A 14,942-nucleotide genomic window follows, 5' to 3' on the forward strand; every position below is an offset into this window, starting at 1 on the left:
GCAGAGAGGTATTATAAAGTTGTATGGATTTAGAACTGAAATACAGAAAAGGTAGAAATCTAAAACAATTTATTTTCTAACATCTGATTCATAATCTCATTATACTGTTTGGATCCTAGTTAAGTCAAGTATAAACTAAAGTGAATGCAACTCTGAGGTCCCTTATAGCTAGGTCCCTTATATAATTCACTGCACAAACCTGGACACTTTCAGGAGGAAAAGTGTTATGGTGGGACAAGAGGCACAAACTGGGTCTGTTTTATAGCTATAAAACTATATGATCCTATACTATGTACCTATGTACCAAGAAGATACACCAGCTCCCCCTGTCTAGGGATGTGGAGCTGATGAAAGTCTATCGTGTTCTTATTACCTCTCTGTGGCCACAGGGGCTTTGTGGGCTAATATACATCGATCAGAATGAAGCAGTTTCGCACTTGCCCACCCCTTACTCCCCCCAACAGAGCACTTTAAATTGGTTTGAATTTGGGAACAGGGTTCCATATGGATAGAGCTGGACTTTGACAGCCTGAATGTATTTACTGAAGACAACAAATCATTGACAGACTAAATGTAACAGAGGAAAGCCCTGGCCTGCTTGTACTCAGAATCTGACTTTGTAATTGTAGCCTCCTTTAGACAGGCCTAATCAATTAGAAGACGCTGATTTTAACCAGTTGCAGGCTCATTACAGATTCCAGCTTGTGTTGATGAAAATCAGTTTCAGTCTGAGGCCTGGAACTCATGTATAGGACTTCCTGCAGCCTTTTATATAAAAAACATCAAAAAAATTGTACTTGGAATTACCCTTCTCCCTTAAAAAAAAAAAAAAACCACTTTGTGAATTATGATTAAAATACAATAATCATATATGAACCTGGGATCCACACTGAGGAACATACATGACCAAGAAACGTGTATAAAGTCAGACATCGAGGTAGCAACTTACACACGCATTGGTGTAGAGGTGGATTTGAAAACAGTCTCAAAAATCCAGGCTCCAAAGTCAAATGAGCCTAGCTCAGTTATCTCCACAGAATGGAACAGAATGAACTCTCAGTTACTGAAAAATGATGACCTTTCAAAGAAAATGCATAAAACAGAAAGAAGCCAAGGTCTTAGAAACAGGGTATCTGAGTAGAGTTCACACTCTTCCCTGAATGACCAACTAGAAAATAAATAGCAAACTTCTAAGTAAATAAGGACAAGTTCCCCTGAGAAGCTTCTGTGAGAGAACTATATGACACTGTTTAATTTTGATGTGTGCTTAGTCTTACACAAGTAGAAAGTTGAAGAGTGAGTGGTAGAGCTGCTCACAACTCCACCTACATTTCAAAGACCCCTAACCGTTCCAAATTATGATACAACTAACAATGAATCATACCTGGCTGGTTGTCCTTTGTGGATTTGTTGAGGCAGCAAGTCAACAGGAAGAGAATATCAATATATACAGCTCTGGTCACCATACATGGATTTTGCCTAGAAAGGTAAAATAAAACAGAAAATAAATTGATATTTTTCTCTCCCTAAGGTCTGGGTCACAGAAAGCAGAAAATGGGCGTTTTCTGAGGTTTAGGAAGTTATGGCAAAAGCTAAAAAAAGATGTATAATCATCGATGGCAAAAAATCAGTAAGTGAAAAAATGAAATCTCTGAGGCTAGGGACATGTGTGGACAAAAGGACAAATCTCTACACTCTAGCTCCAAATACTGAAAACAGAGACCAATATCCTATCTCAGTTAGTTGAAAACAAGAAAGGGGGTGGGAAATGATATTATTCTCCTCTTGAGTGTAGAGATTTGGGGGGGAAATCATTGGTCATGAAAATTACCGATTTAGCAATTTGGAGAAGGAATATTACACTCACATATGAAAAAGCCTATCTGTGGATTTCAAATAACTAACATGTATGAAGTTAACAAACACTGAAGCCGACAACTTTTTCCTAATAAATGGAATTTTTTCTTCTTTCAATAAATAGGATGATTTGTTTTATTCTCGAGCCACATTATAGGAACAGTAAGTGGGTTCAGATTTGGGTGATCTAGATACTAAAGAATGAGCAAAAGGACTTTTTGTTCTAATTAAAAAAAAAATTTCCACCCCAAAAATAGGATGTTACTATGTTGTCCAGGCTCGTGTTGAATTCTTGGGTTCAAGCGATCCTCCCACTTGGGCCTCCCAAAGTGCTAGGATCATAGATATGAGCCATTGTGCCTGGCCAAGGACTTTCTTTTGAGAATAGTGCAAAAGGGTCTGAATTTGAGTCTCAGTTCATTGGACTATGAGAAGGGCAAAAACCCTCTTTGGTGTACGAATAATCCAGCACAAGTAGTAAAAACAGTGGAATCTAGGTTTCAATCTGGGCTTTGCCACTTATCTCGATGACCTGAATCAGATTCCTGATCTGTAAAATGGGAACTATATTGTCACCTGCATCACCTCTGCTATGGTTTGAATGTCCCTGCTAAAACTCACATTGAAATTTCATTGCCATTGTTGAGAGATGGGGTTATTAGGACATGAGGTAATAGATTAATGCTCATATCTTGGGAGTGGGTGAGTTATAAAAGCGAGTTCAGCATGATTTCCAATCTCTACCTTATGACTCAACTCCTCCTTCCATCCTCCTGCCATGGGATGACCCTCACAAGATGTCAGTGCCATGCTCTTGGACTTTCCAGCCTTTAGAACTGTGAGCTGAATAAACTTCTTTGCTTTAGAATTACCATAATTCTGTGGTATTCTGTCATAACAATAGAAAACGGCCTAAGACAGCCTCTCTATGAATCACTATGGGGATTCAATGTGGCACAGTAAACTTCAAATGCCCACCTCAAAGCCTGACCACAGCAGATGATCCAGATATGTTTATTTCCTCCCCTCTCCTCTATTTCCGACATAAGAGTAAAGGATGACACAGGAACTGCCACAAGTGTTTCAGCTAGTGAATTGCCATTTGGCTTGGTCCCTAACCCCATCTTGTCATTCCTTGTAAATTAACAGTTTTACCATTTCCCTACCTCCCAACAATGAATGGGAGTTCAGTCCCACCTCCATCCTGAACTGCACATACCCTGGAGCTGGCATATGCTCTAACATGAACTGCCTTGTATCAAGGTCTCTTTGTTGCTGCCCCTCCCATCTCAGCCCCACTGACTTGTTTCACTTCCACTCATATTTATACTGTATTACAGTATCTACTTGTTTTCTGACTCCTAATCTATGAAAATCACTAGTTTAAGGGCCAGGCACAGTGGCTGACACCTGTAATCCTAGCATTCTTGGGAGGCCAAGGGAGGAGGATCCCTTGAATTCTGGAATTTGAGACCAGCATGAGCAAGAATGAGATCCAGTCTCTACTAAAAATAGAAAAAAAAAAATTAGCCAGGCACTGGAGGGGGCGGGGGACGCCTGCAGTCCCAGCTACTTGGGAAGCTGAGGCAGAAGGATCACCTGAACCCAGGAGTTTGAGGTTGCTGTGAGCTAGGCGGATGCCACAGAACTCTACTCAGGGTGACAGATTGAGATTCTGTCTCAAACAACCAACCAACTCCCACCAGTTTATATGTATACCTTGAGTATGGCCAAATTTCAAATCTATGCCTATTTATAAAAATTTAGTTTTAAAAATAGGTAACACAGGGCGGCGCCTGTGGCTCAGTCGGTAGGGCGCCGGCCCCATATACCGAGGGTGGCGGGTTCAAACCCGGCCCCGGCCAGACTGCAACCAAAAAAAAAAAATAGCCGGGCGTTGTGGCGGCCGCCTGTAGTCCCAGCTACTCAGGAGGCTGAGGCAAGAGAATCGCTTAAGCCCAGGAGTTGGAGGTTGCTGTGAGCTGTGTGAGGCCACGGCACTCTACCGAGGGCCATAAAGTGAGACTCTGTCTCTACAAAAAAAGAAAAAAAAAAAAATAGGTAACACATATACAGAGTATAAAAATAATTCAAATAGTACAAAAAGATGTGCAGTGAAAATAAAGTCTCCTTTCTACAACCTGACCCCCTGCCCACACTCTATTCCCTTGAGGCAAACACTATCACTACTTTCTAGTATACCCTTCCAGACACATTCTATTCACTCATAAGCATCTACCTATGGCCAGCCACTTTTTTAAATTTTTGCAAAAAAGTGGCTTATTATATATTAAGTTCTGAACATTACTCCTTTTCACTAATATATTTTGGATACCATTTGATTAAGGACATAGAAATGTGTCTCATTTTCTTAATGGCTATAAACCACTGCATTTCATGGATATCTGTCCCCTTCTGGTAGAACTCAAGATTGTTTAAGATACTACCAGAAACAATGCTGTAATAAACATATTTGTACGTCATTTCTATGCATATGGATATATACTCAGAGGCAAAATTCCTAAAAGCTGAATTGCTTTGTCAAGGAAATTGCTTGACATTTAAATTATTCACTTATTTTAATAAGATGCTTTCTAAAGAGACTGTACCAATTTACATTTTTACTGACAGTGTCTAAGAATTCCTGTTTCCCTACAACCTGGCTAATACAGCGCATTGTAGGCTTTGGATGATAAGTGAAAAATACTATTTCAGTGAATTTTCTTTTCTGTGAACTATGTTCAAATTCCACTGTTGGTCTTTTCCATACTGATTTGTAGGAGCTTTTTATACATTAAGGAAATCTGCCCCTTGTCTGCCACATGTGTCACAAATATGTTTTTGTGGTTTGCCATTTGTCTTTTAATATTTTTTTACCACTCAAAACTGTTTAGTTTTATGCAGTCAAATATATTAATATTTTTATGTCTTCTTACGTGGTGCTTACAAAGTTCAACTCTTCTCTAAGATTTTTATTTCTATTTATTTTTGAGACAGAGTCTCACTTTGTCACCCTCGGTAGAGTGCCCTGGCATCACAGCTCACAGCAACCTCAAACTCTTGGGCTTAAGCGATTCTCTTGCCTTAGCCTCCTGAGTAGCTGGGACTACAGGTGCCCGCCACAACGCCTGGCTATTTTTAGAGATGATGTCTTACTCTGGCTCAGGCTGGTCTCAAACCTGTGAACGCAGGCAATCCACCCGCCTTGGCCCCTCTTCTCTAAGACTTTTTAAATCTCCATATTTTATTATAGTACTTTACAGTTCCATTTTTCTAAAGGAAAGAATTTGGACAGACTAAGTTGACAAATAAGGGGATTCTGATAGGAGGCAACAGATGTGAGAAGGAATTTGTTTGCCTAGTCCAGGGACAGGGAGAGCCCGTCTGAAAAGGTTAGGGAATGAGTTGCGAAGGCAGGAACATTAGCAAGGCAGCCCAAGTTTTCAAGTGATGGGACACTTCATGCTAACTGGTTTGTTCCTTACTGCCTGTTCCCATGTGGCCTTACATAGTCATAGCTTCTGGCCCTAAATGTATTTTTGGTTTTCTGTAGAACACAAAATAATAAAGGGAAGTTGAGAAAATGGTTTGACTTTCAAATATGACGAGGAGCCTGGTTTCAAAGAGATTTTTAGCTAAGTTGTTAATAATATATATTTTAAATTTTCTAAATGAATAAAGGAAAGGATGACAATCTTTAGAGCTCTCTAACAGGCTGAAGTGTTCTGCATCTTCCTTAGACCCAGCACAGGTTGGTGACCTTGTTGACCTCGTGAGACACTTCAGGAACCACTCTGACTACTGCCATAACCCCCAGGCTCAGGGCCAAGTCTGATGTAGTCAACGAGATCATGGGAGGCTCCCTCAAATGCTGCTGCTTTGGATTCCAGGAAACAGACAGGCTTTGGGGCCACAAAGGAGAACATCCATGGTTTCCCCTTTGAGAGAAATTCTGGCCTGTAGCCCACTGTTCATGGCTCCACCCTTGAGGACAGCCAAAGCCACATAACATCCCTGTCTGGAGTCACAGAGTTGGGCTTCACTCGGAACTGGCTTCTAAGTCAGGAAAATAATTTTTTTCTTTCTTTTTCTCTTGCTATTACTTGGTGTTTGTTCTGACTTGGAAATGATACGCTGTGAGTTCAGGGTGAGCCAGAGGTTTGTTCTGAGTCTGTTAAGCTACTTTGGTGATGGGAATAAAATCCTAAAGAACAGCAAGCCAGCTGGACAGGAAATCAAACCACAGGGTTTTGGTGGGCTTGGGGATTTTTTCTATCTCCAAATGGAAAAATTCTGGCATGGGGCACAGTATTATGAAGATTTATAGCATTCAAAAAAAAATTCACAAGTGGTCAGAGTCTAACAGATGGGCTGAAAGGCAGCATAATAGTGGCTTTAGAAGGAGAAGGAGGAAATCAGGTACCAAGGAGACTAAGTTTACATATATAAGATGAAATGAAGGCCTTGTTAAGAATCTTGCTTTCTTCCACTCTTTTTTTATCATTTGCCCCTTGACAAATATCCACCGAGACCTGATTAATACGTTTTGCCTTGGGAAATCTCTGAACTTCATTAAACCTCCTGCTCTCTCTCCTGGAAGCTGGGGGGAAGCAGAAGGCAGGCAGAGAGAGCCAGGCTTCCCAGACACGTCCACAAAGGCTCCAGTGTCTAAAGGACAGCAGGAGCTTTTGGGAAGTCTGCAATAAATTATTCACTTCTCCCATCCCTTCCGGAATCCCAGTGACTGGGACTTTTTAACTGAAGCCTATTCATTCAGAAAACATTTATTAAGAGGCTACTGAGAGCCAGGGATAATGCCAGGGTTTGGAAATATGAAGATAAAATGATTCAGTGACATAGTCACTGCCCTCAAGGAACTTAGAGTCCTGAATAGTGTTTTTCAAACTGCAGGTTATGATTCATTTAGTTGGTTATGCAATCAACTAGTGGGTGGAAGGAAGGGAGGAAGGAAGGGAGAAGGAAAAAGGAGGGAGGGAGAGATGGAGCCAGAAAAAAGGGAGTGAGCAAGGAAGAACATATAATCAGAGTGTGTCAAAGTAGTAAGGATTGGACATATTTCATTAAGGTTATTGTTATATACAGGATTTCTATAAAGACCTCACTCAGCATGACTTTTTTTTCCTCCCTTTTTTAAAGAGACAGGGTTTTTCTCTGCTACCAAGCAGAAAGGCTTTCATAGCTCACCGTAGCCTTAAGAGATCCTCCTGCCTCAGCCTCCCAAAGTGCTGGGATTACAAATGTGAGCCATCATGGCTGGCCAGCATGAATTATTAATAAGTTACTTTTGATATAAGATGTAAATAATTAATGAAATACAACATTTTAAATAAAATGATTGTTTGGTCTAACTTTTTTCTTTTTCAGGTAATAATCTAACCTATACTATATTGAATGCAATCAATAGGGTTATGCTTGGTATCCAAAATGACAGTAGGCTTGGCGCCTGTAGCTCAAGTGGCTAAGGCGCCACCCACATACACCAGAGCTGGCAGGTTCGAACCTGGCCCGGGCCTGCCAAACAATGACAATTACAACCAACAAATAGCCAGGTGTTGTGGCAGGCACCTGTAGTCGTAGATACCTGGGCAAGAGAATAGCTTAAGCCCAGGAGGTGGAGGTTGCTGTGAGCTGGGAATGCCATGGTGTTCTACCCAGGGCCACAGCTTGGGGCTCTGTCTCAAAAAAAAAAAAAAGGACAGTGGATACCCTGAAAGCAAATACAGTAGAAACCTTGTAAGTTGACCACTCAAGGGACTGTAACAAACTGGTCAACATACAGAGATGGTCAACATAAGGATATTGTACTGATACATACAAGTGGTGCACGTTTGATTTATGGAAATTAGGTCAGCTAAAAGAGGTAGCCAATGTAGGGAGGTGGTGGTTGACTATGAAGGTTCTGCTGTATTCCTGAAACTGAATATACTAAATCTTGAGTAAGTTCCCTCTCTGTTGCATGTTTTTTTCTTTGCAGAGTGTACATACATAGATACTAAAATTTCAAACCACATGATTTCATGAGTGTATGTGTACTGTGTGTGTTTGTGTGTGTGTGTGTGTATGTATGTATATGCTTGGGGCAGAGTGACCCCAGCAGATGAAGGAGCACATCTAAAGACCTGAGCACAGGACATGTTTAGAGACCAACAAGAAGAGCTCAGGGTACATGGTCGGAGGAGGGACAGCAGGAAATAATACAGGATGAGTGAGCAAGAACCCAAGATGGGACAGCTTAGGAGTGACCTTTTAGAGCTCCACAGTTTCCAAAGGGTGAAGATCTTGGTAGGACCCTGTTAGCTCAAGTCACACCGGAGGGTTTGGATCTGCATTCAATATTGTGAAGCCTTAGTGGGCTCCCTAGAGGAGATAGACAATTTACTCTGGACATGCCAAACTCTTCCTGAAGAATTCACTACCATCGTCAGAGGGCTGGAAACAGCTGTTCTGGATTAAGCCTGCTATTGTCTGTTAAGGTCTCTATATCAAGAAACTCTATCTAGTCAGAGTCTGGGTCACTACAGTTCCCAAGAAACTACTCCCCCAGAATCCTGATAAGACATCTGGCTTAACTTGAATAATCTAGAAAAATTTACTGAGCACCATGGAAGACATCCTACCTGGGGTAAAAAGGGGAGGGAGAGGACAATGTTCTGAACTTGCAAAGCTTTTGGTCTTGCATATAGGAGGAGAAAACAAAAGACACATAAAATAATCAGAGGGAATGTCACCAACGAGAGGTCTGGAGACTTGGAAGGATTTGGGCTGGTGAACAGAAAGAAGAGGAATTCTAGAAAATCAAACAGGTGTGGCTGACAGGCTGGATGGTTTAGAATGACTCAGGGTCTCAAGTCCCAGTAGAGGCTCATCCCAGCCCACAGGCAATTCCTCTAATCTCAGCTCCTCTGCAGGCAGCTCAGACTACTTCTATTCTCAAGGACAGGGAGCAGCTTTCGGCCAGAGCCAGCAGTGGAGTCAGTGTGGCAATTATCTTAGGGACCACCTGCAGGCCCACAATAGACTGGAAAGAAGAAAACCAGAAAAATGACAAGTAGGTAAGAGAGTAAGGGGAGAGAAGACAGGAGAGAAGTGGAATGGAGGGAAAAGAAAGAGGGAGGGAGGCTAGAAGAATGGGAGAGCGAAAACGGTAGAAGAGGAAAAGGGGTCAATTGTCTGTAACATGTTCCCACATTTCTGTTATACTTCCTCCACTTGACACACGTCCAGCCACCCCATGCTCTTTTATTTAAAACTCACTTCAAAGCGTGTCCTCTAGGAAACCTTGCTCAACTAGCCATCCAGCAAACAGCCTCCAAGGACAAGATGAATAGCTGACCTAAACTGGGATATTTTGTTGACCTGCCTTTGGTCTCCCGGAGATCCCACTAGCCATCTTTGTGGTCCTGGCAGTTCACGTTACTGCAATGGTAGCTGTCTGCAGACCATACACTGCCTCTCCTTATGTTTGGTTATAAAAGAAGAGCTGCTGCAGACAGGGGTTAGATGGTACTTCTTTGATTTAGGGAACACTAAGCCATGTAAATGTACAAGTATAAAGTAACCCCCCCCATTCTGATGCCCATTTTTACCACAGCCCCCAGCCACGTAACCATCACATGACATTCTTGGAGGAACAATAGGGGATTTGTTTAAACCAAATTGCCAAATGGTCATGAATTATAGAATATATATTTTTAAACAAGTTATTTCCCCCCACTGTAACACCAAGAATTTGGCTCCGCACACAGGGCCAGCTGGCAGCAGTATGCAGGGCCTGGCTGGCTACCAGGGGCTGCTCATTTACCTTGCCCTCCCCTGGGGAAATGTGACGGCAGAGCTGCATTTTTATGGTACGCTCCCATATCCATCCAGCCTTTCTTGGTCTGGAGCTTTGCAAGTGTTTATACTCACACCCACATGTATAAGCTGCCCTGCAGCCCTCCTACTCGGATTTTCCTTTTAAAGTGAAGCCATCCTCTGTGCCCTGCTCTAGTGGTTGAGCAGTTTACAGGAATTCTTACTGAACCGCCATGCTCAAAACAAGAGACCATGAACGGTCTGTCCAGAAAGTGACCAAAGGTCCTGTCATATACTGCAGAACACAGTAGGCTTCTCCTGAAAAAACAGGTTTTGCTTCCGTGGGATGGAATCTATGAAAGCAGAGGGTTCTGAGTAGGCATTCAGCAAGGTTCCAGCAGTCTGCAGAAGGCACTGGGGTCCCCTTCCCAGGTCAGGCCCAAGGCCATTGCCTCCTCTGCTTCCCCTGGGAACGTAGCTGCTAGAGAGGAAGCCCACAACCTCAATGCCATAGCTTCATTTTCTTCTCTCCATTCAGGCTCACCTGCCTTTTCAGAGCACTCTCAGGGAACCTCCCACAGCCCCAGAGGCCCTTATATTCTTCCATTTTTCTATTAGGCATCTTTTTCTCATTAATGTACTAACACTAAGCTATGTGCAAAGAATGATGAAAAAGAGACCTTGTGTGGGGCTTGGGATTTGTTCAAAGCCCGGGGAAACTATTTTAGAGGGTGCATGTTTTTTATTCCTTTTATGAGAGAAGCGTGTTTCCCTCCCTCTGTGACTTGTTTAAAAGTAAAGTTTAATACGCTGCCAGAGAAATTGCTGGTTAATAACTTAATAAGCTATGTGCTAGGAATTATGGGAGAAAAGCAGTATCCAAGACAACTTTCATTGTACAGTTTGGGGCTTAGAGGATCAATAGCTTCAAGTAATATATAGAATGCTAACAGAGGTCTTCTTTCTTTCAAAGATTACTTTCTCCTTAGGAGCATTAAAAAAAGATAAATAGGTGAGGTAAATGAAAACTTCTGGATGCTGCGTGAAAAGTCTGTATAAATCACAGGGTGAAAATTTCTAACAGCATAGTCAACAGAACTGTGGTAATATGAACTTGGCAAAGTACACACCTGGAAATTAGCCCTGGCAAAAACAGTAATAATGATGATGATGATAATATCAACAGTATTCCATTAAAAGTTGTATCTTGGCTGGGCATGATTGCTCACACCTATAATCCTAGCACTTTAGGAGGCCTGGGCGCAAGGACCACCTGAGGTCAGAGTTCAAGACTGGCCTGAGCAAGAGTGAAACTCTGTGTTTACTGAAAATAGAAAAACTAGCCAGGCATTGTGGCAGGCGCCTGCAGTCCCAGCTACTCGGGAGGCTGAGGCAGGACTGTTTGAGACCAAGAGTTTGATGTTGCTGTAAGCTATCATCATGCTACTGCACTCTATCCAGGGTGACAGAGGGAGACCTTGTCTCAAAAAAAAGGTTTTATCTTCAAAAAATATTTGTACTTCATTTTATCTTTAGAAAATTCTTAAGAGGGAAAAAAAAATCGGGCATCATTATTCTCAATTTTACAAATAACAAAATCACTCATATAACTCAAGTGACTGACCCCAGATTAGAGCAAAAACTGAAAATAGAATCAAGGTTTTCTAGAAAAACAAACTGTATTCATGTGCTCCAAACATAATCAGATGAAAAGTAACACTGTGCTAAGAAGTTCAAGTATTTCAATTTGCAACCACCTGCTCTTTGGTGTTGTGTCCTTGTAGCCAGTCTGGTGTAAGCCAAGACTCTAAGCATGGCCGTTTCTGTGAGGACCAACAGAAAGTCATGCAGTATTTTCTTTTTCTTTCTTTCGTTCCTTTTTTTTTTTTTTTTGAGACAGAGTTTCTCTATGTTGCCCTGGGTAGAATGCTGTGGTGTCACAGCTCACAGTGACCTCAAACTTTTGGGCTTAAGTGATTCTTGGGCCTCAGCCTCCCAAGTAGCTGGGACTACAGGCGCTCGCCACACACCCAACTATTTTTTGGTTACAGTTGTCACTATTTAGCTGGCCCAAGCTGGGGTCGAACCGCCAGCCTCAGTGTATGTGGCTGGCGCCGTAACCACTGTGCCTCAGACGCTGAGCCAGTTACACAGTATTTTCAACAAGACTGATAGGTTGAAAAACAAAGACTGATAGGGACTTTATTATGTGACAAAGGACATTTCCTACATCTGCTTAATACCTTTAGGTTTTCACATCCATAACCACCATGACATCCCTGCCCTCATCTATTTTACACCCTCATTTTAGAACTTCCCACTTCACAGATAAAATCTGAGGCCAAGGCTAGCCACCTTGGTTCATACCTATAATCCTAGCACTTTGGGAGGCCAGGATGGGAGGATCATTTGACTCAAGAGTTTAAAACCAACCCAGGCAATATACTGAGACCCTGTCTCCACCCAAAAAAACAAAACAAAACAAAACAAAAAAACTTAGCCAGGCAATGGTGGTATGCACCTATAGTCCCAGATACTTGGGAGGTTGAGGTGGGAGGATTGCTTGAGACTAAGAGTTCAAGGCTGCAGTGAGCTATAAGCATGCCATTGCACTCCAGCCTGAGAGAGAGATCCTGCCTCTTAAAAAACAAAACAAAAAACCTGGGGCCTAAAGAAATTATAGGCCACACCTAGCTAGTTAATAGTTGAGCAGGAACCAGAATCTAGACTTGCTAACTCCAAGTATACTCTGCATCTCCTCAATGTTGACAGTGTTTTCAGGCTAGAGGCTTTCCATTCACCAAGCACCTCTAGATGGGAATCTCCCATGATCACCCAAGGCTTGCAGGCTGGTGAGGACCCCTCTGGCTCAGGGAATTCCTGAACTTTCAAGGGAAAACGTTATTGCCAGAGGCCCAGGCCAGTCCAATTGCTGAGGAAGCCTGGTCATCACTGGCAACTGGAGGAAGGACAGACAGTGAGTCTTCAGAGGGCCTCTCTCAAAGCTGCTTCGTTGGCCTATTCGCATAGGACCAACTTATGCCACACACAGCCCTTGTAGAGCTGGTCTAAAGCTTGGCCACACACAACAAAGGTATGAGGACTGAGTCAGCTCACTGTGAGTGCAGACAGGTGCTCCCACCAGGTCTGTGCACTGGTGGAAAGCCTGTAGTCAGAATTACTAACTTTGGTTAAAGGTGCTGTCACCAAAGGAACCCTACTGAAGATCAGTTGTGTGACTCAGGAGAATTAACTTATTTATATATTAGAATTCAGTAATGTGTTAGTGTAACTTCTTGGTCAGATGAAGTGGCAGCCAGCCAGCTGAGAGTAGATTTCTGAGGGAAGAGGATCTGCAATAGTCAAGTGTTTTGTTTTTTTTTTTTGAGACAGAGTCTCACTCAGTTTCCTTGGGGTTGAATGCCGGTGGTGTCATAGCTCACAGCAACCTCAAACTCTTGGGCTCAAGTGATTCTCTTGCCTCAGCCTCCCGAGTAGCTGGGGGTCTCACTCTTGCTCCGGGTGGTCTCAAACTCCTGAACTCAAGCAATCCGCCTACCTCAGCCTTGAGTGCAGGGATTACAGGCATGAGCCACTGCACCTGGCCCTAATAGTCAAGTTTAAATGGCTAGAAGGTCTGGAGTACAGAGCCCTATGCAGGAAGGCAGCTTCTGAGAGGGGGTCCTGGGAAGCCCAAGGACATGGGGCTGTAGTATTTTCTACAAGGATAATCAGACAGCAAGAGAGGAAGGAAGCAGGTCAAGAGGCAAAAAACAAACTTGCTATTCACATCCCTAACTTGAGGTATCTTCTAAGCTAACCACATCTGTTACATAGGAATAAGTCGCCTGGCTCCTTTTTCTATTACTTCTTCTACAAATAACACTTTGTACTACATCACTGGCAGGGAGTCTGTTCTGGGGGTCCCAATGGGAGGGAAGCCATGCCAGTGAGTTTCCAGGTCCCCATCCCAGCTTCAACCATAATCAATACGGTCTTCGGCATCTTGAATTTCCATGTAAGCTTCTGTTTGAAGCAAAAATCCAATGGATTACATAATCTTTAAATTCTATTCACTACTATAAATTCTGTGGTTCTATGCGCCTCTTACCAATGTTGGAAAGACAAAAGCTATGTGGTCTTGGTGCATACAAATATACTATTCCATTACTAGCTGCCCAAGCAGGCAAGGGGCTTCCAGGTGATAGGGACAGAGAGCTGGCAGATTGCTACTATGGAGTTTTTTGTTAACCATTAGGAGAGACTAGAAGTTTTTATGACCACCAGGAGAGGCTAGAGAGATTCACGTATATATAGATGCCAGTCTACTTACCAGGGTCAGTCAGAGCTTATCGACTTCCTCTTAAATCTTAGATCAAATCCATATGCCTCTGGCTGACATCTGAGGGCTACCAAAAGGGGTCTCAACAAATCTTGCACTTCTCTGCAAAATGCAGCATCTCTTCTCTGGCTCTGTCTCACCTCTGATCCATGTATTCCACATAACATGCCACTGCACATGTTGCCCACCATGTCGACATGTTCTTTTCCCAAAACTTTTGGTGTTTTCTAGATCATACCCTTGCTCCAAGGTCCATCTCAAACACCTAAGTCCTCTAGAAAGCCTCCTTTCTGAGTCCACATTTTTCTCTACACTCTTGTATTATAGCTACCATATGCTTCACTGTTGGTTAGTCATTTCATGTGCAGAAGCTTTCTCTTCCCAGATTGGACCATAACTAAACTCTGACAACAGAGACCCCATGATAGACCGCTTAAGGTGGTCCCATCAAGCTGAGGACTGTGCTAAGATTCCTCCTTTGTACTTGGGCAATGAGAACTTCATAATTAACTGGTCAATAAAGGTTCTATACCAGTATAATCTCACTTATTCTCCAATCTGAGAAAATTAAACTTATCTAATGATTAAATCTCACCTAGCCTTTAAACACTTCTCCTTCCTCCTAGATTTTCTTGATAGCCTTATTCTCTCAAGCTGGCATTTATTTCTCCCTTTTTAGCTTCCACAAGTTAAATAACTCTAGCATTTACTTAATTCTTATTTACAGTTAATTAAATGCATACCTGGTTTTTGAAACAGAAATAATATCATTTATCTTTATATTCCCCACTGTGCCTATTGCATTGACTTGTAATATCTATGAATCTGAAATGGCTTTAATTCATTGGGAGTGGCTCAGTGAAGGTAATGAAGGTATTGATTTATCCAAAAGATGAAACATGTTAACATGCTGAAGGAAAAAAAATAA

General features: G+C 42.3%; 1 protein-coding gene across 3 annotated transcripts in view; it reads right to left on the bottom strand.

The window, feature by feature from the left end:
- Positions 1 to 14,942, bottom strand: part of THADA (THADA armadillo repeat containing) — a 372,355-nt gene that overhangs the window by 76,349 nt on the left and 281,064 nt on the right. For all 3 annotated transcript variants that reach the window (XM_053589884.1, XM_053589885.1, XM_053589883.1), the window contains exon 31: positions 1,385 to 1,479. In XM_053589884.1, coding sequence (XP_053445859.1) covers positions 1,385 to 1,479 — 95 coding nt within the window. The remainder of the gene's footprint in view (positions 1 to 1,384; positions 1,480 to 14,942) is intronic.

Source organism: Nycticebus coucang, chromosome 4, assembly GCF_027406575.1.
Source record: "Nycticebus coucang isolate mNycCou1 chromosome 4, mNycCou1.pri, whole genome shotgun sequence".
Classification (NCBI taxonomy): Eukaryota; Metazoa; Chordata; class Mammalia; order Primates; family Lorisidae; genus Nycticebus; species Nycticebus coucang.